This window comes from Suillus plorans (assembly GCF_016647745.1).
Source record: "Suillus plorans strain S12 chromosome Unknown HD556scaffold_5, whole genome shotgun sequence".
NCBI lineage: Eukaryota > Fungi > Basidiomycota > Agaricomycetes > Boletales > Suillaceae > Suillus > Suillus plorans.
Genome location: NW_024537389.1, coordinates 574,096 through 600,289, shown reverse-complemented (window position 1 = coordinate 600,289; position 26,194 = coordinate 574,096). Strand labels below are relative to the sequence as shown.

Below are 26,194 nucleotides of genomic sequence, written 5' to 3'. Positions count from 1 at the left end.
TTTCCTTTCCAACCAAAAACGACACACCATCAGTGCCAATTGCATCTGAAAGTTTGTTCCATATGTAGAAACAACAATACTGAGAGGAACAATGATGCTCCTGACTGTATCTGTAAATGTTGTAAGGTCGCGCGTTGCCTAGTCTGCTATACCTGAGACGACAAGTGCGTTCGACCCTAAAGGGGAAGCGAGTGCAGCAAGGATCTAGTAGTGTGCGCTGAAGGCGCTACTGGTTAGCCAATGCGAAGCGCGAGAAAGCGCACAGGTGCGTGCGAGGCGTGGGAAAGCGAAGGTGCGCGCGTGCGCGTGAGCAGTAATGAGAGAGAGTAAGAGTGAGTTTGCTTAAGTGGTGATTAGATACTAGACAAGAGATACGAGCACGAGGTGTCAAAGAATAAATTTCTACTATGTTCTCCTAGGTAGTATGTGGGTGGTAAGTGGGAGGTCCAGTGATTGTCCTCCTGGTAGGTAATGCTGGCGCTTATATGGCGCCTAAGCACTGTCATGCAGAGCTGAATCGCTACCGAGTAAGGTATGTAAAGATATATGTATGTAAGTAGGGGTCCATGATATAAATAAAGGTGGAATGATATGTAAATAAGGGAAATGGAAATACACGCACTAGAGAGCTTGGTGGACAGTGGATGGATGCTTCTGGAAGGCTGGCGCTATAGGGCGATCAAGCGCGGGAAAGCGCGCGCGCGTATACATCGTAAAGCGCAGGAAGTTGTGCACGCATGCTGCGCATTGCGCGGGAAAGCTGCGCCTCATATAGGAATAGCTGTGGATAGCATACAGAGTGATGCTACAAGTTCGTGCCATGTACTCCCTAGTGAAAACTGCCATATCATGCAATGAGAGGCATGAGTCTCTACATCGGGACACGTTTGATGCGCACTGCGGAGTCCATCGCATTAGCATTGGCAGGTCCGGTGACTTCAATCATGGCAATGGGATTGGATAAGATCTTGGTTGCTGCAGCGCTGTCCTTAGGAATGGGGGCAGGTTTTGCAGTGGCTGCCTTCGTCTTGTTAGTTATAGACTTCGCATTGAGACATTTCTTTCCAGGCTTTGGGACAGGTTTTACACGAGTAGGATCCACTCCAGCCTTACCAATAAGAGGGTGCGAAATATCACTCGTACCCGGAGGCACAACAGGGGATGGAAGAACAGGAAGGGAGTCCTTGTCAGTCGCAGCAGGAAGAGGCGTTGGAAAAACAGGAAGTGAGTCATGATTGGTTTTAGCAGCCAAGCTGCTGCGCTCCGCAGAGATAGGGGACAAAAGATCTGAGAGTCGCCACCCACCATGAGGAGTGCCTGCTACTCCACCAATTGAAGGCAAGCCTACTCCATCGAAGTTCCAGTTTGCATCCTGCAGGTCATGTGGTGCATCGGTGAGTGAAAAGGTGGGGGTAATGACACCGAAGCCAGCGTAGTCGGTTGTTTGCATTGGGAGTGAGGATCCCTGAGATAACGATGTATCAGTCGGGGGGAGGATGACCTGGAAGGACGCATCAGTCTGACTGCTGCTCAGCAAGTCATGAGTAGCCGTATCGTAGGTCAGATGGTTTTCCGTCCCGTACTGTGGATCATAGGCCATATGAGAATGGTAGGTGATATGAGCATGCGCGTCATAGGCCAGATCGGGCTGCATCCTATACAGGGCATGATCGTTATATGTGTATGTTCCGTGACCACGGCCCGCCGTGTCATACTAAAATATTAATCATAAGAAGTCAAAAATGAAGATAGCATGAAGGAAAGGGCGTACTCACCGATGTATCCATCACACCTATCAATGCATCAGGTGTAATTGATGCATGACCCAAGTCAGGACCAGACTGCACAGCTGATGCATCAGGTGCGATTGATGCATCAAGCATGATTGATGCATCAAGCGTGATTGATGCATTGCCTAAGACAGGCCTGGGCTGCACAGATGATGCATCACTTAGTAGGTTCAGAAAGAAGACTGTTGATGCACCACACTGATGCATGAGTCGACAGTGAGAATATATAAAGACTAGACGACTCACCACCAGAGTCCAGAGTCCCCATCCCAGCCCCCTCATCTTCATGCCAACTTGGCTGAGTCTTTCCCCCTTGGTGACTCAAAGAGTCTTCTTCTAGTTGCGCATCGTGCTCCTCGACCTTGTCTTCATCATCCCCCTTGGTCTCGCAGCGATCGTCCCTGCTCATTGTGGTCGCATCAAGCTTGCGCTTGTTGGCAGCTGTATGCGCATTCAGTGAGTGAGCCCAGAACCAGCGTAAGAAAAACAGCTTACGGAAGATCTCTTCAGCATAATGCTGGAATGCCTCCAGGAATTCTCTGTCAGCCATCTCGTATATCTCAGTGAATGATTTTCCTTGTGGTGTTTCTGAAGGGTGACATCTTCTGTTCGTAAGTCACTGCGCATCCAGAGCAATCCATAAACTCACGATAAAGTCGTCATGTCCCAGCCATTCCTCGGATCTGGGCCAGCGAACATGAATGACATGACAAACCGAGTCTTCTGCTTCACAAGTTGCGCAAAGTGTCGGCAAATAACAGGCAGGTCGTCTATACCTCTGCCAATGGTGTTAGCAGTTGAGTAAACTGGTAGAAATAAACTAAACATACTGTGTAATGACCTTTGCATCCATCTCGTCATCCACTTCATCGTCCAGATCAAGAAAGTTATTGCCATGTTTGGCAACCTTCTGGACAGCTTGCAGCTGCTCCTTGTACTTTGAACAGATGTCGGCCTTGACATCCTCAGTTTCATCTTCCAGCAATTCCTTCGAGAATTTTTGGGCCAGCGCCACATGTTTCCCAGAAGTCGTCACGTTTCCGGCTTCTGCTTCAGCCATGACCAATGGCTTGATATGTTTGTCGTAATACATTTCGGAGTAAATCTCAGCCTCGGTCTTAGCGCATCTCTTCGGCTTCAAAGCATTGTCAAAAACTGTACACTTCTTCTTAAGGCTGCGATTTTTCTTTGAACCATTTGTGCGCCAGCGATACCAGGTCCTGAGTTGCTGGAGTAGGAATACTGGTTAGTAAAATTCCATGCTACTATGTCACAAATAGACTTACAACCTTGCGCAAACCCTGTGCTTCTTCAACAGCATCATCTTGCTCAGGAGAAAGTGGTAAATTGATAGAGATGTCAGGAAAGAGCACAGCTCGTTCCGGGTACTTGCTGAACCAACCGTCATTCAGTGCAGGCCAGAATTGAGTATAGTCTCCTTCTTTCGCAAACTCCATATAGACTGGTAACTGTTCTTGAAGCCAGCACGTCTGTTCCATCAAAGCCCACGTAGCTGCCGGCATCTGCAAGTCATATGAATTAGTCCCATGTAGTATCTTAGTCAAATTTCGGCATGTCGTACCGTTGGTAATATAAGGTCTCAGGAAGAACGTACAAGTGTTATTGATGGAGTGTTCAGGTGAGCGCCCGCTCAAATAATCTTGTATAAGTATTCACCATCGCACGTTGTAGAAACAACAATACTGAGAGGAACAAAACAAAGATTGCTCCTAACTGATATATTTGTGTTGTGGTCTTTGCACTGCCTATTCTGCTATACTTGCCTGACAAGTGCGTTCGACCCAGGGGTCTGCGGTCTGGGAATAGTCTTGGGGGTAAGTGAGTGATGTGGGGTCAATAGTCCGAGCGCGGGAAACAATGTCCAAAGGTATAATTACGATGTCCGACGCAAAAGCGTCGGGTCCGATGTTTTCGGGGTTTCGGGATTTCGGGTTCGGGTTCGGGATGTTGGAAACTAATAGTAACGCTATAGCGAGCGTCGGAAGAGCGAGCAGTGTGCGCAATAATAACAATGACTGATACGGGCGGTGAAGGAACGATGATATTCGCAATGTCAACTAAGAACTACGAAATATCGGGTTTGACCACTAAGCGTCGGGGAGCTGCTCCCCTCTACTTGGATAATGAATAATGCTCGAGGTCAGTCCAATATATATGTAAGTATGTAGAAATGCGGAACCCGTAGGCGAAAGTAGTGGCGGAGTATTTCGGATCCGAAGTACATGTAAATAAACATGAGGCCCTGTGGACTATGGGAAAACATGTAATAGCGCTGGCTACGACGTGAGTAATGTGCGAAATAATGAACTACACACCTAGTGGGGCTAGCAAGACAGGACGGGACACAGATAGGACCAGTGCGCGGGAAAACATCGGGTCCGATGCGGCCTAAACGTCGGGTTGGCGGGTTAGCGTCGGATAACATCGGGAAGTGATTAGCATGTGACGGGTATTTGACGTGTACTGTAAAATAGCTCGATACGAGCCCAGCGCCAGCTCGTGTCCTACAACGTGCACCTTTTTTTCATTAGTTGCCTTGCGAGTCCAGAAGCAAGTGTGCGGATCCAGTGCAAACAACTTCGTATGTATCACAGCCAGGCGCTACCTACATTTAATCGAGATCGGTTTGCAAGATTGTAATATTTCTAAATATGTACTTATGCTTCTTTGTCGGTGTCTCGCTGTTGGGCAAAAGGTGCCAATGCCATGGAAAATGGCCGATATGGGATCCACGCTGTAGACAGGACGTGTTTGTTTTCGAACCAGGCTTTGATCCTCTGGGATGTAGTAGTAGCTTGCGTCCATAGTACTTTGAAATTAAAGTACTCACTAGTTTGCGATCCTCTTCTGCCTGAAATAATGAGCGCTGCTGCTCATCCGTGAGAGGCTGAGACTTGGGAATGTCGGCCAGCAAGGTCTGATGCTCCGGCCAACATGCAAAAAATGCCTCAAAGAACGATGGCCAGAACTCTACAAGGTCATCGTCTTCGTAGCAATATGAGTACATGGCACTGTTGTCATCCAGATACTCGAGCTGTTCACTTGACCAGTATGGGTCCGTCGGCATGTCTGTCACTGACTGTGAAATCAGTGCGATTATTAAAAGGATATGTCATTTACCTTTGTTTCGGCAGTGTTCAACGTTCAACTTGGAAGTATTATTTATAACCGCTGATACTGATATGGTTCTATTTTTATAATTCTATTTTTGAACTCCGCGGCGGAGCAGTGCGTGAGCGATGATATTCAAATGTCTGTGAGTGAGGCAAATATATGCTCACATTAGTAGTAAGTCCAGTAGACAGGACACAATGTAGATAACATGCCCACTATTATACATCAATGTCCGTATCTCAACACTGAACTTGTATATAGCAATGATACCAGTATCCTACATATCCTGCGACATCTTTTGACCTGGCCAATCAGTTAGTTTCCATGTGTTGTAGTAAATCTCGTGTAAATACTACTATGCAATACTATTATACGGAGAACATGTCCGCTCAACATTAATCTCAATGTCAATCATGTGGGTAATCACACCTGCAGTATTCTTGAACGTACTGTACCATCTTTGACTTGGCCAATTGGTCATTTGCTGCTGCGACAGAAATTTATGTTGTAAATCTCGTGTAAATACTAGTTGTAGTAATCTTAGATCACAGTTACTTACTCCGCATACTACCAAGCAGCCACAATATGGGTCGACCACGACTGCACAACACTCCTCAAGAGAAATTGGAAGCAGCTCGCCGCTATTGAAAAATATATTATGACAGGTCAGATGCACGTTCAATCATATTCAATATTGGCAACTCATCATGTATGGCCAACATTCATGAATCATGATATCATTAGTTCCAAGCACAAAGCAAAATATTGTGCACGCCAACGGTAAGCTTGGTGTTCCTCAGATATACAATTATTTAACTATATTTCTGTAGTGCAAATGTGGTCTCTCAGGACATTACAGACCTTCCACCGATGTCTCGCAGGTAATGATATGTCTCCCGCCAATTTACACATTTATTTTGCTGAGGCTAATTGCAGCCAGCATTATCATTCTCACTGTAACTCGACAGATTTACAAGATTGTAGCAAAGGACATTCACGCAGGAGTGGCAGTCAGTGAGTCTAAGCAGTGTCCTCTATTACTCAAAGTTAATCACACCATTTCTCAAGGAGGAAGGATAACATGGTAGAAGCAGAGGCTACACTCAGCCGCCTCGTAAAAGGTTCCTCCTCAGAACTTCTGGACGACTTAGTCCAACATATCAGGGCCACTGCACCCATCGAGCCTTGGATTCAGTGCATCCAGACTTTGCTGGACAATGTAGACAGACTGAGAGAAGAGGTTCAGGAGTGTCATTGTGTGACTCTCCAACACCATGGTGTGGGGAAGGAGTTGCGTCTGGTGGAGTTCACTGCCGGAAGGGTGGCCACCTTCACAAAAGTCTTAGAGGACATTCTCATGCATGCTATGGCTGATCCACGCAACCTACTCGAACACCACACGCGAGGTGAGCTACTATACCAGAACACTCCCAATATTACTGCATTGTCACGGTAGACTAGGTGTTCGTTCCTCGGCTGTCGGACATGATCTCCATGTATCGATGTTATTTAGATATCGGACATTTCACAGTAATGCATCATGTCTTGTAGTCTGCTTAAATTGGCGATCGGACATGTTCTCAAGCGTGTTCTTGCAGTGATTCACCAGCCAGGTTTACGAAGGTACGGCGGCAATAACACTAACTCAATACAATCTCATTACATGTGGGACACTGGTACAAGTAGTCAAAAAAGGATGGTACACTAAGAGCCTCAATCAAGCCATTCTGCTTCTTCAAGGCAGATTGCGTCAAGCATGCGAATGACCGCTGTAGAAACAACAATACTGAGAGGAACAAATGAAGCTCCAGACTGTATCTGTAAATGTTGTAAGGTCGTGCGTTGCCTAGTCTGCTATACCTGAGACGACAAGTGCGTTCGACCCTAAAGGGGAAGCGAGTGCAGCAAGGATCTGGTAGTAGGTGCTACTGGTCGGCCAATGTGAAGTGCAAGAAAGCGCGCAGGTGCGCGTGAGGCGCGGGAAAGCGAAGGTACGTGCGAGGCGCGGGAAGCGCGCGCGCGCGTGAGCGGAAACAAGTGAGAGTAAGTGTGAGTTTGCTTAAGTGGTGATATGATGCAAGACAAGAGATGTGAGTGTGAGGTGCCAAGGAATAGATTTCAACTATCTTCTGCTAGGTAGTAAGTGGGTAAGTGGGAGGTCAAGTTCCCTGGTTGGAAGGTTATGCTGGCGCTTATATGGCGCCTAAGCACTGTCATGCAGAGCTGAATCGCTACCGAGTAAGGTATGTAAAGATATATGTATGTAAGTAAGGGTCCATGATATAAATAAAGGTGGAATGATATGCAAATAATGGAAATGGAAATACATGCACTAGAGAGCTTGGTGGACAGTGGATGGATGCTTCTGGAAGGCTGGCGCTATAGGGCGATCAAGTGCGGGAACGCACACGCATATATACATCGCGAAGCGCGGGAATGGTGCGCGCATGGTGCGCATTGTGCGGGAAAGCTGCGCCTCATATAGGGATAGCTGCAGATAGCACACAGAATGGTGCTGCAAGTTCGTGCAATGAACTCCCTAGTGAAAAGTGCCATATCACACCATGAGAGGCATGAGTCTCTACACCGCATCATCCCGGGACCTCGCGCAAGTATAAGACGAGCAGCTAACACCGAGGACATGAGGAGAGGTGCATGTCCTGAGGTAATGTAAGAGAAGGAAGTCAATCACAAAATGAGACGCACCATGTACTAAACACGCCAACCCGGCGACCACGGGTCACGAGGTAGAACGGGCCACCAGCTTCCTTGTGTGGAACATCGAAGCTGAAACCCTCATAATGATGCTGGAACCTTTCCTCCCCATTGACTGTGATACAGGTCATTGGGAGGTCGGGTAACCACTGTGTGATTTGGGGGGGGGGGGTGGGAAGTAGTTTCATGGCTGGTGTGGCATAGGGCAGAGTTGGAGTAGTGGAAGGGGTTGGTAGTAGAGCCGGAGTAGCAGAAGGAAGAGTCTTCACAGCAGGAGGGGCTGAGGGTGGAGTTGGAGTAGCAGAAGGGATCGGTAAAAGTGCCTGCATGGTACGAGAGGTGATTGCAAGCGAGGGGCTACTGGAAGACAGCTGTGTCTGTGTGGTGGGAAAGGCGGTGGCAGACGACATGGACAGGTCAGATTTCCCTAGATCAGTGCTATCGACGATGACTTGAATCAGATTATGCGCGTCATTCGTGGAGAGAGTTAGCGAAGATAGAAGTTGTAAGATGACATCTACAAACCATTAACAACTAGCAGGTGAAACGACTGGCAAGACACATACCCAGCACAATGTGACCTTCATGACTCGAAATGCTCTGGGACACCATGTTTAGTGAAAGAGGGCGAGGCCGTTGAACCTTGAACTATTGACTCACCTGGATGGACCATACTTTATGTATCTATAAAGAACTGGAAACCTTAAAGATCATTTACGAAGTTTGGGAGACAGTAGTTGCGAAAGAAGGGTGGGTTGCGCCTGAAAATGAGCACGAGATTTCCCAACAGGACATTATTATGTAAGTCACTGTCATAGAAGACCAACATCATTCTCACGGCAGTAGTTGCGAAAGAAGGGTGGGTTGCGGCTTCAATTAGAAGATCACCCCGATGACACTTGTATCGAAGATGTCATATCCCGCATTCCGGACCAACATCCGACGACGTTCCCACGCCTCATCCGGACTTCCGGACCTCCTGTCCATGTCTCCAGACCCAATCCTCTATCCGTCCGGATCCCTGTACTCCTGCATCTGATATCCGGACGCCAGATCTGATATCCACATCTCCGGATCTCCGGATCCGACCTATCTGTCATGTCCGAACCCAAACCTTAAATCAGCGCCCATCCCCTTATGGTAATCACCTGTCTCCGGACTTCCGAACATCCGGATCCGACCCACGTCTATCTTCCGGATCCAACCCGCGTCTATCTTCCGTGCCTTATCCCTTTGTATGTTCCTTCTTGAGTTAGACTTCCTCATTTTCCGTACCTCGTTTCATTTCCGGCTTTATTTTCCTATGTCTTCATCTCTGTCTTCATTTACTATTTTCCGATAGACTAGTGTTTGACTTTTCTACATCCTCTGTCCACAGCCTCGCATAGCTTCAGACTGCGCTGACTGACTCTCCATTAAGTTCTCTGTAGTATATAAACTCTGTAGAATCTTTGTACTTCCTCAGTCTGAATATTACACATATTAGTCCTCGCACTAGCCTTCACCCTAAGTCCTTGTAACAGTTCTAGTCCTCCGACTTAGTCATTATCCATCTCAGGCCTAGGGAGGAATTCCCTAGGCCATTCCTCCGTTCCTCCGTTCCTCCGTTCCTCCGTTCCTCCGTTCCTCCGTTCCTCCGTTCCTCCGTTCCTCCGTTCCTCCGTTCCTCCGTTCCTCCGTTCCTCCGTTCCTCCGTTCCTCCGTTCCTCCGTTCCTCCGTTCCTCCGTTCCTCCGTTCCTCCGTTCCTCCGTTCCTCCGTTCCTCCGTTCCTCCGTTCCTCCGTTCCTCCGTTCCTCCGTTCCTCCGTTCCTCCGTTCCTCCGTTCCTCCGTTCCTCCGTTCCTCCGTTCCTCCGTTCCTCCGTTCCTCCGTACCTATTCTGCTTCGGACTTTGTCCTTGCAGCCTTTCCTCTGTTTGCTTCTACTCAGGACTTGTCCTGAGTAGCCATTACACATATCCCCGTCAGGACGAAACTCCATCGTAATTTCCGGAAGTTCCTCCGGAAGTTTCCCGCACTCATCCGGAAGTTTCTCGCACTCGTCCGAAAAGTCCTTCCGAAGTTTCCCACGCTCCTCCGGAAGTCCTTCGGACTTCACTGGACTTTCTCCGGACTTCATTCTGAAGTTAAGGGCACATACTCGGGTAAGGGGCGCAGCGCACGAGCTGAAGCCAAGCCCCTTGGAATCAGTCCTACCCTTTGTGCATGGTTTTAACAGAAGACTGGCTTGAAGGTCGTCGAAAGAGGTGGCACTGGTGATGGTTCCAGCAGACGAGAGTATCGCAGCGTCCAAGGAATAGTGCCACTCACAGTCATACCTAGGGCGCCTCCCATGTGTGCCATATCCACACATCTTCAACGAATGGGCCTGTGCGTTACCAATTTCGTTCAGTATCAGAATGAGTTGCTAATAGAAGAATTGGCCTTAACATAGATTACCAAGAGATCACCAGCTGGCCACAAATGGATCGAGCTATACCAATAATGTTCAGGAACACAGGTAAGTGAAGAGCGGCCTAACGTGCATCGTATACTAAATAATAACAATCATTTGTAGTTTTGACTCTGAGATCGGGTTACTCAGTGGACACATCCTGGTCTGTTTGATGATGAGCGCTTCCGGCAGTGCAGGAGCTTCAGGGCCATTGTCTTCCCCCCCGGTTCAGGTCTTACAATGTACAGAGGAACACCACCGGACTGTGCGGGCGACAACAAACAAATGGAAGAAGAAACCGACCCTTAATTCATATTCACAGATCTCCAAACATGCTGCCAATAAGTCAGTCCAGCAACGACAACACACCCAGTATCGCGTCCACAATAATGGTTCTATCACCTACACACGGACATACGTAGAACCTCCCCAGAATGTCCAACCGTCTCAGCCTCTTGCACGGGAACCTTCGCCCGGTTTCATACCTCCTTGCGACGATTTTTTGGCTGATGGACCATCAGACGTCGATATCGCGCCTTCATTGGATGATAGCCAACCTCAAAAAAGGTGATGTACTGCCAGGGTAGGTGTAATAATCAGATGACCTTGTAAAATCACTCACTTAATTTAGGATCATCCACTTCTTATGTGGTTAGAACACCATTCTGTGTTCCTTGAGGAAACATTGCGCCTGGAAGGCCGAGGTGACCTCCAGAAAGCTTCTTGTTCCGACTGTGGCGATTCCTCCCCCAAATACCGATGTCAAGACTGTTTTGGGATCAATCTTCGGTGTTTGTCTTGTATCACGGCAGCTCACCAGCGTCATCCATTGCATAGGTTGCAGGTTAGTGTAGTGTTTCTTCATCATACAAGGCAACATCTGATCAACCTCCATAGAAATGGAATGATAACTATTTCGAACGCGTGACTCTGAAGAGCCTGGGCCTCCAAATACAATTGGGCCATCCGTTCGGCCAGAAGTGCCCAAATCCTCGTCGTGCTTTTAACGACGACTTTGTCGTCATGGATTCATACAGCATCCACGAGGTCTTATTGAGTTTCTGCGACTGTGTGGAGGCAGGATCGCACGTACAACAACTTCTTCGCATGCGCTTGTTTCCTTCAACAACCAACAACGGCCAACCCAAAAATGGCTGCAACTTTTCGCCTCCTGGATGAGTTTCATTTACTGTCTTTCAAGTCGAAGGTCTTGGCATACAAGTTTTATAGTGCTCTTGTGCGTAGAACTGACAACACCGGGCTGACCCCTGTCAAGGTCAGTAACTCAAATTTTTGTGCTGACTCGACATTACAATATGGCTTATTTGATTTGTAGGACCAATACGAATCATTCATGAGAATGATCCGCGAATGGCGGCACTTGATGATGCTCAAGCGATCCGGAAGAGGGCATGACCCCAAAGGAGTCAATGCCACAGAAGAAGGTGATTACGCGGTCTTGTGCCCTGCCTGTCCCCATCCAGGTAAAAATTTACCTGACGACTGGCAGAAGGCTCCTCGTGCAAAACGGTGAGCTGAAAACATGATCGTCGGTCAATGTCTGATACTTTTTAGCTGGATCTATGCATTATTCGTGGCTATTGATGCGAACTTCCGTCTGAAGCGCAAAATTGTCTCCAACAATACCACAGACCCAAGTTTGAGTCGTGGATGGGCATATTTTGTAGAGGAGAGTGCATACAAGGGGTTTCTCGCAGAGAAGGTTGATGTCCCACAAGAGGTGAGGCTACATTGTGATTGTTAGTTCGGTTCTCATGGAATCCGTTCAGAAATCTACATGCTCTAGTCACAATGCTGTGAATATGGCCGATACAAAGACTAACTGTGGGCTAGCTGCTACAGGGCTTGGTACTATTGATTGTGCGCGTCACAATATGAAGTGTCCGAATGCTGTTGGAGACCTGCAAAAGGGAGAGAAGTGAGTTTACTCGTTCTGTGAAATTTATATGCACTGAACCACAACTGTCGATAGATACATCAATATGGACTACCTTTTTTTTTCAACGCTCCGCCACACCTCCTTGCAAACTAGGAGCAACAGTGCATTTTCTTAGTTACTTGCTTGCAGCGTCACTAAATCTCTCACAGGCGACACTTGAGAGCGGATAAGGCTGGGCAAGGCTTACATGTTACAGATACTCAGCAGGGGAAGTTACTTGAGTGGAGCAACACATTACAGCGCAGGATTGATGGCTGGGTAAAGATACAGGAACTCTACATGCCTAACATCGCTGCCATACGACTTGCCGACAAAGCAACCTCCGCAGACACCACCTTTGTCCCTACTCCCGAAACCTTCAAGTTGTGGCTGCCATTGCAGATCAGCAGGTTGGCACTGTGTGATGAACGACTGCAACGGATCGAGTGGAGATTAAGATACGCACAATGTCACGACACCCTCCGCTCTGTACGTTCCAGCCTTCACGCGCAGACGGCCGTTCTCAAATATAAAGACCGCAATCTTCGAGGACAAGGGGTGAATACTCGGGCGCGCAGCACGCTCAAAACAATTGATGCAAGGATTGAGGCTGCCACTGGCAGGTACGAAGGTGCACACAAGGCTCTGGTGACTCTGGGGGGACTCTTAAACGAGTCCGGCTGGCAGTCATCGCTGCGTCCTTTAAATAGCCAGGATATCCGCTCGATGTCTGACATACTGTGGGGTGAATCGGAGGGCAGACAAAAATTGTCGTGGATATGGAACATGCGTGGCGCTGGAGGAAGTGAAAAAGACGACAGTGGGGCTTTAGAAGGTATGTACGATACAATAAAATAGTATTCTTACTGACTGTCCTGCAGACATGCGGATTGAGTGGTGCAAGGCAAGGGCCTGTGCAATGCGTTGGGGGGAAGAAGTAGAACTGCTACAAGAAGAAATGTGGTGTATAGTGGCATTTCTAATGTGGGAGGCAGTGCGGTGGGATGAAAGGAAGGATGGTGTTATATCAACCAGCGTGGAGCATCAGGATGGGTGTGTGGCATATGCAAAGCGTCAGGCTCACCTACGCCGAGAACTAGCGGCTTCATTTGAAGCACGCTGGGCGAATGTCCTGGCTCAGTCTGAGGATATCATGTACGTAGATTGAGCGTAGTAGCGATTATATACATTGTATGATCTGCAACACACCGTGAGGGCGGGATGCATCAGCGATGGGAAATGCATGAGGGGCAGGATGCATCAGCGACAGGAATGTATTTGAAGCGAGTCTTTGAGAGGAATGCATCAGTAGCGGGGAAGCATCACACAGGCGGCATCACACACTGGTACTGCAGAGGAGGGGATGCATCAGCGACAGGAATGCATCAGCGAGAGAGCAAGAGGAATGTATCACACAGGCGGCATCACATGCTGGTACTGCCACAGAGGAGGGGATGCATCATTAGTGACAGGAATGCATTACACAGGGCATACTGGTACTGTACATGAGGGGATGCATTATGGATGCATCAGGACATAGTACTGTAGGGGAGGGGAGAGCACTACAATTGTAGCAAAAATGCATCACAGGTGCGCTACAGTTACAGCAAATAATGCATCACAATGACACAAACCTGTGGGGGAAATGTCGGGTCCATCGGATTAGCGTCGGGTTAGCGGATAAACATCGGATTGAGCGGATAAGTGTCGAATAACATTGGGAAGTGATTCGAGTGTTTGACATGTGTTGGGAATTAGCTGAATACGTGCTCAGCGCGAGCCTGAGTGCTACAGCGTACAAACCCTGATGATGAAGATCTAGAAACGAAGAGAATGGATTTTTAGAATGGGAGCCTACCACAGCGTTAGAACTCCCTTATCTCGATGTACGTACCATCAAGAATGTAGGAAAGACCAGAGAATTTAGGGTGCCAATCACCATCTTATCCTCTGAACATCGAAGAAAATCGCTGGAAACCACCACCGTCATTGACACTGGCGCAGTAGCCACATTCATTCACTGGATGTTTGTCAGAAAACACAAAATCCAAACCCATGAACTTTCGAAACCAATCAAGATTTGCACCGCAGATGGAGAACTCTCCAAGCACATTGTCACGCACTTCTGCCATCTCGCAATCAAGATTGATAACCGAGTTATGATCAGAAAGTTTAACGTCCTCAACATGAGCGACAAAGATATGATCCTCCTTGGAAAACCTTGGCTGAACGCCATGAACCCCGACATCGATTGGACCAATGATACCCTTCGATCCATCCAACTCAAAAACATCTCCCATAGAAAGCAAGGAGTACACATGACTTACATAAAGTCCTCTATGTCTGAAGAACTCGAGAAGGAAGGAGACCACCCCTCTCACAACCCTCTGCCTGTGAATGGCAAAAGAACCATAGAACGAATCAAACTTAGGGAAGAAGAAGTTTTTCACGATGCCCTCGAAGAACTCCCCCCCACAGTCCCTGATCAGAGCTATCCCCCTCAGTATGACACCAATTGGGATATATGGGATGACATCCCCACAGAACCATTCGAAAAAGACCTCTTCTATGCCAAGAAAGTTGATGAACCCGCTGTAGGACTGGAAGTCCTTACAGCCTCGTAGAGGCTATTTTGCAGTGTCCCTCAGCATCCTATTGCTTTACTATATGAAGTGCAGCTTTCCTGCGAGCCGCGCTTAGCGGCCGCTACTTTCCCACGATGGCCGCAGTGTTCCCGCGCGTGTGCACAGCCGCGCTTTTCTCGCGCTTTATCGGCCAACGTTCTGCATCCATCCATAGTCCAAAACCAACCCAATGGTACGTTATTCCATGATTATATTTACATATCAGACCATTTCCGCATCACACCACCTTTATTTCGTCATAGACCCTCATTTACATATAGCTTTACATACCCTATTCGGTAGCGCGTCGGCTCAGTTCCGCATGACAGTGCTTAGCACAATACTTAAACACTAGCAGTACATATCATTCAGTAGCTTGTTTTCCGGACGTTCCAGTAGCAACTCCCATTAGCCTATAGTTAGTAGCTATTGGCAATCCATATCCGTTTACCGCTCGCGCCGCGTCTGTTATCGTCCACTTTACATCTATTTCTATTGTCTATCATCTCTATCATCATCCAAACCACTTGCGCATCGGCCACTTTGCAGCCGCGTTTTTCCCGTGCCTTCGGCTTTCAGCTGCCGCTTCGTTCCCACGCACGCACCTGCCGCTTTCCCGCGCTTCGCATCGGCCGCTAAGCAGCACCTTCTGCACTCATTTCTAGACCTTTGCTGCACTAGCTTCCCCTTTAGGGTCAAACGCACTTGTCTCGCAAGTATAGCAGACTGGGTGTTGGATGACCTACAACATAAAGATATCGGTTTGGAGCTTATAGCACCACACTGAGTTGTAAACCTACACCACAATGTACCTTCTCAATGACAATGAAGTACTGATCCAATACACCCAAGATGGTTCAGAGGTAACCCTATTTGAAAACCTCACCTTTGACACCCCCCTCACTTGTGATGGCACATCTGCTACCGAGATCCGCCAAATGGCATCCCGCAGACTGCTCAGGAATCAATGGATCCTGAGAAAAGCCGAAGAAGATGAATATCTGAAGACCAGCAACAAAGCCCAAGAATTCACTCTGAAAGACGCTCAAGAAAAGAAGAAGAAGACCTTCAAAGAGCTTGTTCCCTCCTACCTCCATGACTTCGCTGAAATTTTCACCAAAGACAGCCTAAATAAACTTCCCCCTTCTCGACAAGGTGTTGACCATAGAATTGAGACCAAACCTGGCTTCATCCCAAAATCTGTGAAAACCTACCCCTTATCCCTGAAAGAAACCGACACTGTGAAAGCCTTCCTTGATGAGCATATCACCAAGGACTTTATCCAGCCTTTGAAGTCACCACAAGCAAGTGGCTTCTTCTTTGTAGGAAAGAAAGATGGTTCCCTTAGACCCTGCCAAGATTATCACTACATCAACGAGTGGATGATAAAGCACACCTACCACCTTCCCCTGATTCTGCCCCTGATTGCAAAATTATGCGATGCAAAGTATTTCACCAAGATGGATGTTTGCTCCAGTTACAACAACATCCTAATCCACCCCAACGATCGTGGGAAAGCAGCATTTACCACCTTGTTTGGGCTCTTTGAACCAAAAGTCATGTTCTTCGGGCTGTGCAACTCACCAGCCACATTCCAAGCATACATGAACCAGACTTTCCAGAAAGAAATCAACGAAGGATGGATGATCGTTTACATGGACAATATTCTCATTTTCTCAAAATCTCTAGAAGAGCACCGGGAAAGAACCCATAGAGTGCTCAAAATCATCCGCAAAGAAACTCTTTTCCTGAAACCGGAAAAATGCCTCTTCAATGTCCAAGAAGTCAACTACCTTGGCATGATCATTCGCCCCGGCCAAGTAGCCATGGACCCTGCCAAACTTTCCAGAATCAAAGACAGGCAAACCCCCACCTCTGTCAAAGAAGTCCGATCGTTCCTCAGATTCTGCAATTTCTATCAACATTTCATTTCCCATTATTCTGACCTCACCCAACTTCTGATTGACTTAACCAAGAAAGATGCTAAATTTGACTGGACACCTCCCTGCACAGAATCATTTGAGAAACTGAAAAAATGCATCCTCTCTGAACCCGTCCTCCACAACCCTGACCCCTCCTGACAATTCACCCTCACAACTGACACTTCTCTTGTAGCCACAGGAGCAGTCCTCCAGACCGACGAGAACGATGCATACCATCCTTGTGGATACCTCTCCCAATCCTTTAACCCTGCAGAACGAAACTACCAAGTATATGACCGGTGTAAGAATACAACACAGAGTGGGGCTATACTAAGATGGCTCCAAACTGATATCTTTATGTTGTGGTCTTGCACTGCCTAGTCTGCTATACTTGGTGAGACAAGTGCGTTCGACCCAGGGGTCTGCGGTCTGGGAATAGTTTTGGGGGTCAGTGAGTGATGTGGGGTCAATAGTCCGAGTGCGGGAAACAATGTCCGAAGGTATAATTACAATGTCCGATGCAAAAAGCGTCGGGTCCGATGTTTTCAAACCGGTTCTGGTTAGCTCCGCACATACTACAGTGACAAATCTCCGTATTATATGAGTGAACGGACGTACATAATATCCCATATGATATGGGCTGATGGTAAAATATTCTCGACTATGACAGATGGGCCAGGAGGGATATTATTCCCGATGGAGGCGGGTGGGCCCATGTGGGGAATATGTAGAGTAGATGAGTGGGCCGATGGACATGGATATTATATAGACGGATGGGCCGAGGTAGTTGGATATTATGTAGATGGGTGTACCAAGGTAGGTGGGTATCAGATAGATGGGTATGCCGAGGGTACTTGTTATCACATACACGGGTGGGCCGAGGGTGTTATATAATATATTATATTAGATGGGTGGGCTGAGTGTGGTATATCATAATATATTATATTAGACAGGTGGGCCCAGGTGAATGATAATTGTAGACATGACGGAGCTGAGGTAGTTGTATATCATCCAAATCACAGGAGGTAATCATTCAAAGTCATCTAATGATAAAGGTCATAAGTGCCAGAAAATCGAGCACCCAGTACAGATGCAAACATGTAGTACCGGCTACCGACTACTGGAATTTGAGTGAAGCTTACTGAGTGCCAGCAGCAGGTGCTCTCTTGACATGGACTTTAATGGTGCTTAAGTTGTCTTGCAGAATGTGAAAACCGGTGTGCAAAACTTGTGTTGCCCTGAGAGATGCGAAGTTCTGACTACTGAAATTCGAGTGAAGCATACCAAGTTTCAAGACCCGGGTGTTGACAAATGAATATCTGATATCCAGCACACTCCAAATCATCTGATATTTTATTGAGCAATGGATGATAATACATCTTTGAAAGCCAACATCATTCAAGGCTCCTTTATCTGATCCTCACTATCTCCACCCCCTTTAACACCAACTTCTGCGTGTTCAGCATTCAGCTTCTGATTTCCCAAGATCAACTTCATCATGAATGGTTCTTCCACTTCTCCTATTGAAATAAGCCTCTGGCGCACTTGGGCCCTGACTGTCACTCATGAGGCATGTGAATATACCGAACAGAAATTCAATGCAGAGAAGATAGGAGGAGACCTGGTGATACCTTCTCCTAACCTAGACACTGATCTGGTGATGGCTTGTGATCAATTGGTAGATCGCCTCATAAAGGCATATAAAAATCCCAGTGTGTCTTCCTGCAGATTCCGAAAGTCATTTGATCATTCAAATTCCTTCATCACAGTTCAGATGCAGATCGATATAGCAAGATATAGCAAATTGATCTCCCCGATGAACACCAGGAATAATGAAGAGAAAGAGGAGAAGTTGCTTGAGAGATGTCCTCCTGGCCATGAGGGGACAAAGTTGGTCGACATACCTGCCACAATTCTCGATGTGTCCGGTACCATCATTGCATGGTACCTCCCAGACACCCTGACAGCTGCAACCCAGGTGTGTAATATACATGGTTACTCAATGGATATTGAATATCAAATGGTACACACAGAGGGAAATTTGGGCAGCCACCAATCTGCTCACTCTGAGTCTGGAAAAAAGTGTAAAGGTCGATGGCAATTGGCGAACTAATTCGGAGTGGTTCAAACACAGCTCTGAAGATGTTGGCTTAACTCCCGGGTGCATGAATTTATCTCTGGCGTGGTTTCAACAGGGGCACAAGGTAGGATCTGATGAGATGGCGATTTCGGTAGTTAAATTCACCAATCCCATAGAATTTGTCAGATCCAGAGGTATCTGCATCATTGAAGGGACCATTCAGTGAGAAAATCCTTAAGGCTATTGCAAGGCCAGCAGCCATCACATCAGCAGCACTCAGGGTGATGCATCCAGAGCAGTACTGGGCAGGGTTACGAACCTTTGCAACCCTCAGAGAAAAGGCAGAAAGCAAGGAACTGCCACAGATGTCTGAGACCCTCCAGTACTGGGCATCGGTGTTTAACTCCCTCTCCATCATTTCCAATCGGCAAACCCCGAATCATCGAGACCATTTATCCATTCTGGAATGCTTTGATATTCTCACCACCATGGGGAATTATTCCAATGCTCACATTAGTATGCCAAGCCTTCAGCTGGAGTTCAGGTACAATCCTGGCTGTATGATTGCATTTTCCGGAAGGATTGTTAGACATGGGGTTCATGAAGTGGAAGGGGATCGGGTTGCGTGGGCATGGTATATGAGGGATTCTGTTCATATTTATGCTGGGGTTCCCTCATGTGGATTGGCTGGGGTGGATTGCCCACCCTGACCACCCTATGAAAGATCAAACAAGTAGAAAGTGTAGTTACCAGTGTTAGTACCTACTCTGGAATATTAAGTACCAATAATTGATTGCCAACAATGAAGCATTGAGGACCAACATTTCCCAAACTTGATATTAGGGATATGGGACCCAATACTTGGAACTCGGAACTTGATATCTAGACCTTAATATCCGGAACTCGGAGGTCAATATCCTGAACTCGATATCCAGAACTCGGTAATCGGGACTCGATATTCGGCACTTGGAACTCGATATTCGGAAGAGACTTGATATTAGGGATATGGGACCCAACACTCAGAACTCGGAACTCAATATCCGGACCTTGGAATTCGATATCTGGAACTCGATAATCAGGACTCAACATTCGGAACTCAGCAATCCATATTCAGAACTCGATATTTGGAATTCGGTAATCGGGACTTGATATTTGGTACTTGGAACTTGATATTCAGAAGAGACTTGATATTAGGTATTTGGGTCTCTACATTTGGAACTTGGAACTCGATATCCAGACCTTGGAATTCGATATCCAGAACTCGATAATTGGGACTCAACATTCGGAACTCAGCAATCCATATTCGGAACTCAATATTCGACTCAATATCCAGACCTCAATATCCTGAACTCGATATCCTGAACTCGATATCCGGAACTTGGTAATCGGGACTCAGTAATCGGGACTTGATATTTAGAACTCAGAACTTGATATTCGGACCTCGGAATTCAATATCCAGACCTCGGAATTCAATATCCGGAACTCAATATTAGGAATTTGGTAATTGGGACTCGATGTTTGGCACTTGGAACTAGATATTCGGAACTCGGAATTTGATATCAGGGACATGATGTCAGGAACTCGATGTCAGTGGCTCGGAACTCGATATTTGGAACTCAATACTTGGGACTTAATATTGAATTCTAGATATTTAACATCTGGAACTTGATATTCGGCACTCAGGATATAATATTATGTTAGATATTTGGAAGTTGGTATGTGATTTTCAGTACTCATTACATCATATATGGAACATGGACTTCAAAATTCTGAACTCAGTGACTAGGGCTGCTCTCCTCTGCCTATCTTCAATCTGTCTAGGATGGTGGTGTACATCTGCATCTCTGCCATCTTATCATGGATGCCTGCCTGTTGCTCCTCAAGCAATGTCAGGAGGTGTTCTCTAATCCACCTCAGTCCCATAAGTGCTGGAACCGAGGTTTGATCCACCTGCTCTGGAAGAGTGAGACCATCATCCTCAACACCACCCTAGAACAGATAAGTCATGAATCAAGGAAATTGAATAAATTTCTTACTAGCCAATGCTGGTAGTGAAAGATACAGCAAGTCATTACCCGATCCCATTGCCATGGTTCATTCAGGATTGCAGTTTGTCTCATCCACCATGGAGTATCATAGTCGGATACAATCCAGGATGGATCTCCTGGATCTGCGAGATCATGAAACTCACATAGTGGGATGAAAAGATGTGGTCCGGAACCATGTTCCAGGTGTGCCCGGGAACCAACTGAAGAATGTGAGCGACTGGTTTGGGAATCACCAAAATGATGTTCCTTGCAGCTGAGTACTGCAGGATCGGTGTCACAAATGTCTGTCGGGAATGTCAGCATTGACTGCCAGAGTCATCAGTGTCTTACAGTGATCTCCCATTGCAACCCAGCTTTGAAGTGCATGATCTGATGTAGAAGAGGAATTGGTAGTGTGGTTATATGGGTGGTATGAGATATACTCAAGTAGTCCTCGATGAGCGAGATGTGTGTCGACCCAAGGGGATTGCTACTGAGAAAGTTCCTCTAAGTTTTAAATGTGGAGGGAAACACTGGACCGGGCGCTTGGTCAAGCCTGGTAAGGCGCGCGAGCGAGCGAAAGCGACACGAAGCACTAATAGGCGACGGCAAGTGACAACGAGCGACGATGCGTGATTATGAATGGTAACGCACGTGCGGGTGGTGGAGCGGAGCGACTCTTAATGAGTCGGAAAATGACTTGACAGAGTTTCTAGTAATGTACGGCGGCGGGCGCTCGTATTGTACTTAGATACTTATTGTTGGTCAGTAGATATGACGAAGAACTTAGACTTAGAGTCCAATGATGTGCGTGCAGAAAGATGTTTTTTATACAGTATAGGCACGAGTATATATACTAAGTAGTGTTAAGCGCTGTCAGGCACTAAAGTGAACCGAGAAGTGAAGCGGATATGAGATAATATGTAATGTAAGGGTCCATGACAAAACATACAGAATATGTCCATAAGCGCCGGAGATATGTCAGAATAAATGGGAATATAGTGGGAATATGCACCGATGAACCGAACGGACATGGAATGGATGGACGGAACTGGGGATGCACGCGCCAGTGCGCGACCGAAGTGCCCGTGCGCGCAAGCAGCCGTCGTAGCGCTCAAGTGCATTGAGTGAGATATGGGTCGCGCTATATTAGGGAGTGATTGGAACATTGGGATTTTAGGTCCTTGCAAGCCCACAGAGATATCAGTCTCTACACCAAGCCAAAGGAGGAACATTGTTGTTTGAAGCCTCCGACTTATATTGGGAGACACATGCTCGGATGCGCGATGCAGACATTGACATTGTAGCTGAAATGTCTGCCAGAGTGAGAGTGAGGGGTCAGTATTCATTCAGGGAATTCTGAGTGTCAGAAGTGGATGCAGGAGCAGGATGTAATTCAGGCATGGCTTATGCAGGAGTATGATACTGGCAAGCACAATGAGAATTGGTTCAGATGTGAAGATATCAGTCACTGATGGATGAATAAAATTTTTAAACTCTGACATGGGCTGACCTGGCCAATTCCCGAGACTACATTTGTGGGTCAAAATAAGTGTTTCATATCATCGGCAAAAAACAATTCATTCATCTAAAGCATTTATCAACATGGTCTGCAGGTCTTAAAATGCTGCCTGGGCATCCTGTGCCAGTAATGAATACATTCTGAATTGCCTTCTGGAGTAAGATGCATGACCCAGAAGGCGTTTCACTAATGATTCCTGCATTTGGTCACCCCACTGGGTTGCTTTCCACATAAAAAAGTTGCATGTCCAATCCATCTCCAATTGGACCAATATCATTTCTTCCTTCCATCGGTCCTGTAGTGCCTTTTCCTGAAGCCAATGAACTTGGTAAACTTCAGATGGGTCAGGTCAGGTCAACGTCGAGTGTGTCAAGCATGCTTGAACTCACATTCCTCATTCCACGATTGATCAGGACCCCCCAACTCTACTTCGACAGACCAGAACCAAGAGAGGGTAGGGATCCGCAGGGGTAAACCAGCGGGTGTCCAGAGGACAACCCGCACCCTTACCCCTCAAGTACCCGTACACGCACCCATGGGTAGCCAGGGGTATGGGTGTCTGTGCGGGTCCGCCAAGGGTCAAGGGTGTTGCAGGTAGAGGTATACCCGCGATGCAATTCATGTGCGCAGCTTACTATGGACGATACAATAGTGGTGATAAGTACTACCTAGTCTAATTTAATGCAGTCCCATCCATCATCAAGTTCGTTGTCCTCGCTGTCAACGTCGGGAAGGCTCGCAACCGACTGGATGTCCTTGTCCTTGACTAAACCTAATTGGCTCCACAGGCCAACACACAGCAGTGCGTGCGTCGTCTGTGCAGTAAGCCTGTTTCGGACATGAGAAAGTAATAAGTGTCCGCGGCTGAAGATGTGTTTCACATCAACAGACGTTGCTGTAGTATACACTATTAAAAATATGCATGGACTCGAAAAAAAAACTTACCTGGGATGGTGAGATAGTCTAGTGCCATTCGTGATAGCCGCGGATATGTCTTGCAGTGCCCATGCCACCACGCAATGGCATCTGTAACCCTCTCAACATCAACCCTAAGATACGCATCGAGTTTGTTGAATGAGGATCCATCACGAGGGTTGGGTCCTGCGAGAGCGGGTAGGTGGTCGAATATGTTGCCAGAATCATCGTCCTGAGTGTTTAAAGCTAGTATCAGTAGCAAGAACATATAAGACAATGTAATTTATGCACCTCATCAATATCTTGACTCCCCAAGGCACTCACATCGACCGTGACTGAGCGGGAGGCATACAAGCGCCGAAATTCATCTCAAACAAGTTTTTCAGCTGTTTCAATCCACTGTGGCTCCCAGCCTGCAGACCTAAAGTAAGAGAGTTTATGACGAGGGTGAAGAACTAAGTAAAAATGAGTATGGCATAGTAAAAGTAAGGAAGAAAGACCCACCCATAGTGATACAATAAACCTCAGATCGGTCCGTCATCGAGTAGTACCGGTTAAGTGTGCGTTTTGCAAGTCCAAGTGCGGCATGTATGGCGGGTTCTAGCGTCTGCTTTTTGACGATACCATTGGTGAAGACTTGGTCGATGTGATCGATCGCAGGGATGACCATAGCTAAGTTTGGTGTCGAATGAGAAAAGTATAGCATTGCGTCTTTGAGAATCTGTAACATTGTTAGCATTGTCATGTCACATGTGTCACTTCTTACCTTCAACACATCCCGCAATTGTCGAACTAGAGCCCATCCGTCCTTGGTCAGCTCATAATCACCAAGCCCCAATTTCTGCATGTCCGTTATCTTCTCAATTGCCGCTCAGTATTCCAATGCAAAATCAAGCATATCGAAGGTTGAATTCCACCTGGTGGATACATCTCGCGGCATGATTCGCACACAGAGATCCAAGTCCTCGATGATCTGCTTCCATGCGAGCAGCACAAGAGTCGTTGAATGGATGATTTTGAATGCAAGTTTCCATAGCTGCGATCTGTGTTAGTTTGTGCAGGTGAGCCTTGCTTATTTAACACTGTCACTTTCACTAAGACAAGTTTCACTGGACGGATACTGTCCATCAGATCCTCACGCTCATCCTCTTGCAACAGCTGTAATTTGTCAACCCAGCCCTCGTCATTGTCTTCGCTTTCCCGGTGTAGAAACAACGATACTGAGAGGAACAAATGATGCTCCTGACTGTATCTATAAATGTTGTGAGGTCGCGCGTTGCCTAGTCTGCTATACTTGAGACGACAAGTGCGTTCAACCCTAAAGGGGAAGCGAGTGCAGCAAGGATCTAGAAGTAGGCGCTGCTGGTTGGCTAATGTGAAGCGCGGGAAAGCGCAGGTGCGCGCAAGGCGCAGGAAGCGAAGGCGCGTGCAAGGCACGGGAAGCGAAGGTGCGTGCAAGGCGTGGGAAGCGCGCACATGCGTGAGCGGAAATGAGAGAGTAAGATTGAGTTTGCTTAAGTGGTGATATGATGCAAGACCAGAGATGTGAGTGCGAGGTGCCAAGGAATAGATTGCAACTATATTCTGCTAGGTAGTAAGTGGGTAAGTGGGAGGTAAAGTGGAAAGTGAGTTAGGTGAGTAATATTATGTACTGCTGGCGCTTATATACGGTGCCTAAGCGCTGTCATGCGGAGCTGAAGCGCTACCGAGTGAGGTATGTAAAGATATATGTAAGTAAGGGTCCATGATAAGAATAAAGGTGGTATGATATGCAAATAAGGGCAAATGGAAATACGTGCACTAGAGAACTTGGTGGACAGTGGATGGATGCGTCTGGATGGCTGGCGCTATAGGGCGCTCAAGCGCGCGCATGTATACATTGTAAAGCGCGGGAAGTCGTGCGTGGGAAAGCTGCGCCTCGTAAGGGAATAGCTGCGGATAGCATACAGAGTGATGCTGCAAGTTCGTGCTGTGTACTCCCTAGTGAAAACTGCCATATCACACAATGAGAGGCATGAGTCTCTACACCGGTCCTTGTTTGGATCTCCGTCTGCAGATTGAGTGTCCTCAATCTCTATATTCCTGGTAAGTTTATCTAGTTCTGGATCTGTGCTACTGGTTGATTTTGTGTCAAACTCGTGAATCAAAGGCTTTGCCACAAGGTTCACGATATGCAAAAAGCATCGTGTTTGGTTTGTCTTGCCAGCAAAGTGCGCCACTTGATCCGCAAGCTCTGCGACAAGTGTATCATTGGATGCCGCATTATCTGCTGTGACACTCAATATCTGCCCAAGTCAGGTAAGAGTTTTGTGGAGTAACTAAACTAAAGTACCTTGTCTGATATGCCAAAGTCTTTTAGAATGTCTGCAAATGCATCTGCGAGATTTGCACCACTGTGAGACTGCAATATGTCAGCACATGCACCATCTTGTTCGAACTTTGGGTGAGTGTATTTATGTACCTTCGCTACCTCAACTATATCTAGTATCATCGAGAATGGCTGACCCTCATGCTCTAGGTGCACGAAGATGGCTACATAAGCCCTGTGATTGGGTGATGTCCAGGCATCTGTTCTGAAATTCAGTTCGCCGTTGTAATTCTAGTAAGTTGCTTTAGTTCACTGATCTTGCATACTACATTTTGCTTACTTGTAGCATCCATGCTATCTGTTTGTGAGTCTTGACAAAGACTTGCTTTATATCACGAGCAACTGTTGAGGGTGAAGGCATGTGATATTCCGGGCGCCCTGTCTTCATCAACTTTTGAAACCCTCGATCATTCACAGTTTCAAATGGTCTTAAACTCTCTGACACCCAATGCACGATCTCCACCCTAGGTCCTATCAATAGTGATATCATCAAGCAGATGGAAAACGAACCTTGTCTCTGTGCAAGTATGCTGTTGGTGTGAGTAGGTAACTTTACCTTTGCCTTTTCGCTCGAAAGAGGTTTTGATAGATCCCGTCTCAAGCAGATTCTTGACAACTCCATCTCGTGCAGCAGCAGTGTCCCTGTACTCCATTGCAGTTTGCAAGGCTGCCTCGCCCCAACAACTTTTTACATGCTTTCGCATGTTGCCAGTAGATTTTGCAT

General features: G+C 47.0%; 7 protein-coding genes across 7 annotated transcripts; 3 read left to right on the top strand and 4 right to left on the bottom strand.

Moving 5' to 3' along the window:
* Window positions 1–871: 871 nt before the first annotated feature.
* On the bottom strand, window positions 872–3,313 carry HD556DRAFT_1437884 (uncharacterized protein; the record flags this gene model as incomplete). Its single annotated transcript, XM_041305764.1, has 7 exons — window positions 872–1,714; window positions 1,776–1,972; window positions 2,037–2,231; window positions 2,286–2,392; window positions 2,440–2,568; window positions 2,621–3,018; window positions 3,077–3,313. The coding sequence occupies 7 exons, from the start codon at window positions 3,311–3,313 to the stop codon at window positions 872–874; spliced, it is 2,106 nt and encodes a 701-aa protein (XP_041165715.1).
* Window positions 3,314–5,329: 2,016 nt separating this feature from the next.
* On the top strand, window positions 5,330–6,526 carry HD556DRAFT_1304082 (uncharacterized protein; the record flags this gene model as incomplete). Its single annotated transcript, XM_041299650.1, has 7 exons — window positions 5,330–5,371; window positions 5,470–5,590; window positions 5,670–5,705; window positions 5,756–5,806; window positions 5,894–5,939; window positions 5,994–6,331; window positions 6,477–6,526. The coding sequence occupies 7 exons, from the start codon at window positions 5,330–5,332 to the stop codon at window positions 6,524–6,526; spliced, it is 684 nt and encodes a 227-aa protein (XP_041165714.1).
* A 731-nt stretch (window positions 6,527–7,257) lies between these two features.
* On the bottom strand, window positions 7,258–8,252 carry HD556DRAFT_1437881 (uncharacterized protein; the record flags this gene model as incomplete). The annotated part of the gene is made up of 4 exons (XM_041305763.1): window positions 7,258–7,464; window positions 7,558–7,585; window positions 7,632–8,157; window positions 8,207–8,252. 4 exons carry the CDS (start codon window positions 8,250–8,252, stop codon window positions 7,258–7,260), a joined length of 807 nt encoding a protein of 268 aa, XP_041165713.1.
* Window positions 8,253–11,409: 3,157 nt separating this feature from the next.
* On the top strand, window positions 11,410–12,148 carry HD556DRAFT_1227743 (uncharacterized protein; the record flags this gene model as incomplete). Its single annotated transcript, XM_041297182.1, has 4 exons — window positions 11,410–11,603; window positions 11,649–11,814; window positions 11,864–12,012; window positions 12,067–12,148. Coding segments are annotated over 4 exons (591 nt in total), but the record flags the coding sequence as incomplete, so codon positions are not given.
* Window positions 12,149–18,056: 5,908 nt separating this feature from the next.
* HD556DRAFT_1304080 (uncharacterized protein) lies at window positions 18,057–19,280 on the top strand (the record flags this gene model as incomplete). Its single annotated transcript, XM_041299649.1, has 5 exons — window positions 18,057–18,270; window positions 18,328–18,536; window positions 18,592–18,762; window positions 18,815–19,154; window positions 19,219–19,280. The coding sequence occupies 5 exons, from the start codon at window positions 18,057–18,059 to the stop codon at window positions 19,278–19,280; spliced, it is 996 nt and encodes a 331-aa protein (XP_041165711.1).
* A 1,140-nt stretch (window positions 19,281–20,420) lies between these two features.
* HD556DRAFT_1304079 (uncharacterized protein) lies at window positions 20,421–21,052 on the bottom strand (the record flags this gene model as incomplete). The annotated part of the gene is made up of 4 exons (XM_041299648.1): window positions 20,421–20,627; window positions 20,675–20,808; window positions 20,830–20,992; window positions 21,017–21,052. The coding sequence occupies 4 exons, from the start codon at window positions 21,050–21,052 to the stop codon at window positions 20,421–20,423; spliced, it is 540 nt and encodes a 179-aa protein (XP_041165710.1).
* A 1,232-nt stretch (window positions 21,053–22,284) lies between these two features.
* HD556DRAFT_1227489 (uncharacterized protein) lies at window positions 22,285–22,679 on the bottom strand (the record flags this gene model as incomplete). The annotated part of the gene is made up of 2 exons (XM_041297165.1): window positions 22,285–22,520; window positions 22,577–22,679. Coding segments are annotated over 2 exons (339 nt in total), but the record flags the coding sequence as incomplete, so codon positions are not given.
* Between the last annotated feature and the right edge of the window lie 3,515 nt (window positions 22,680–26,194).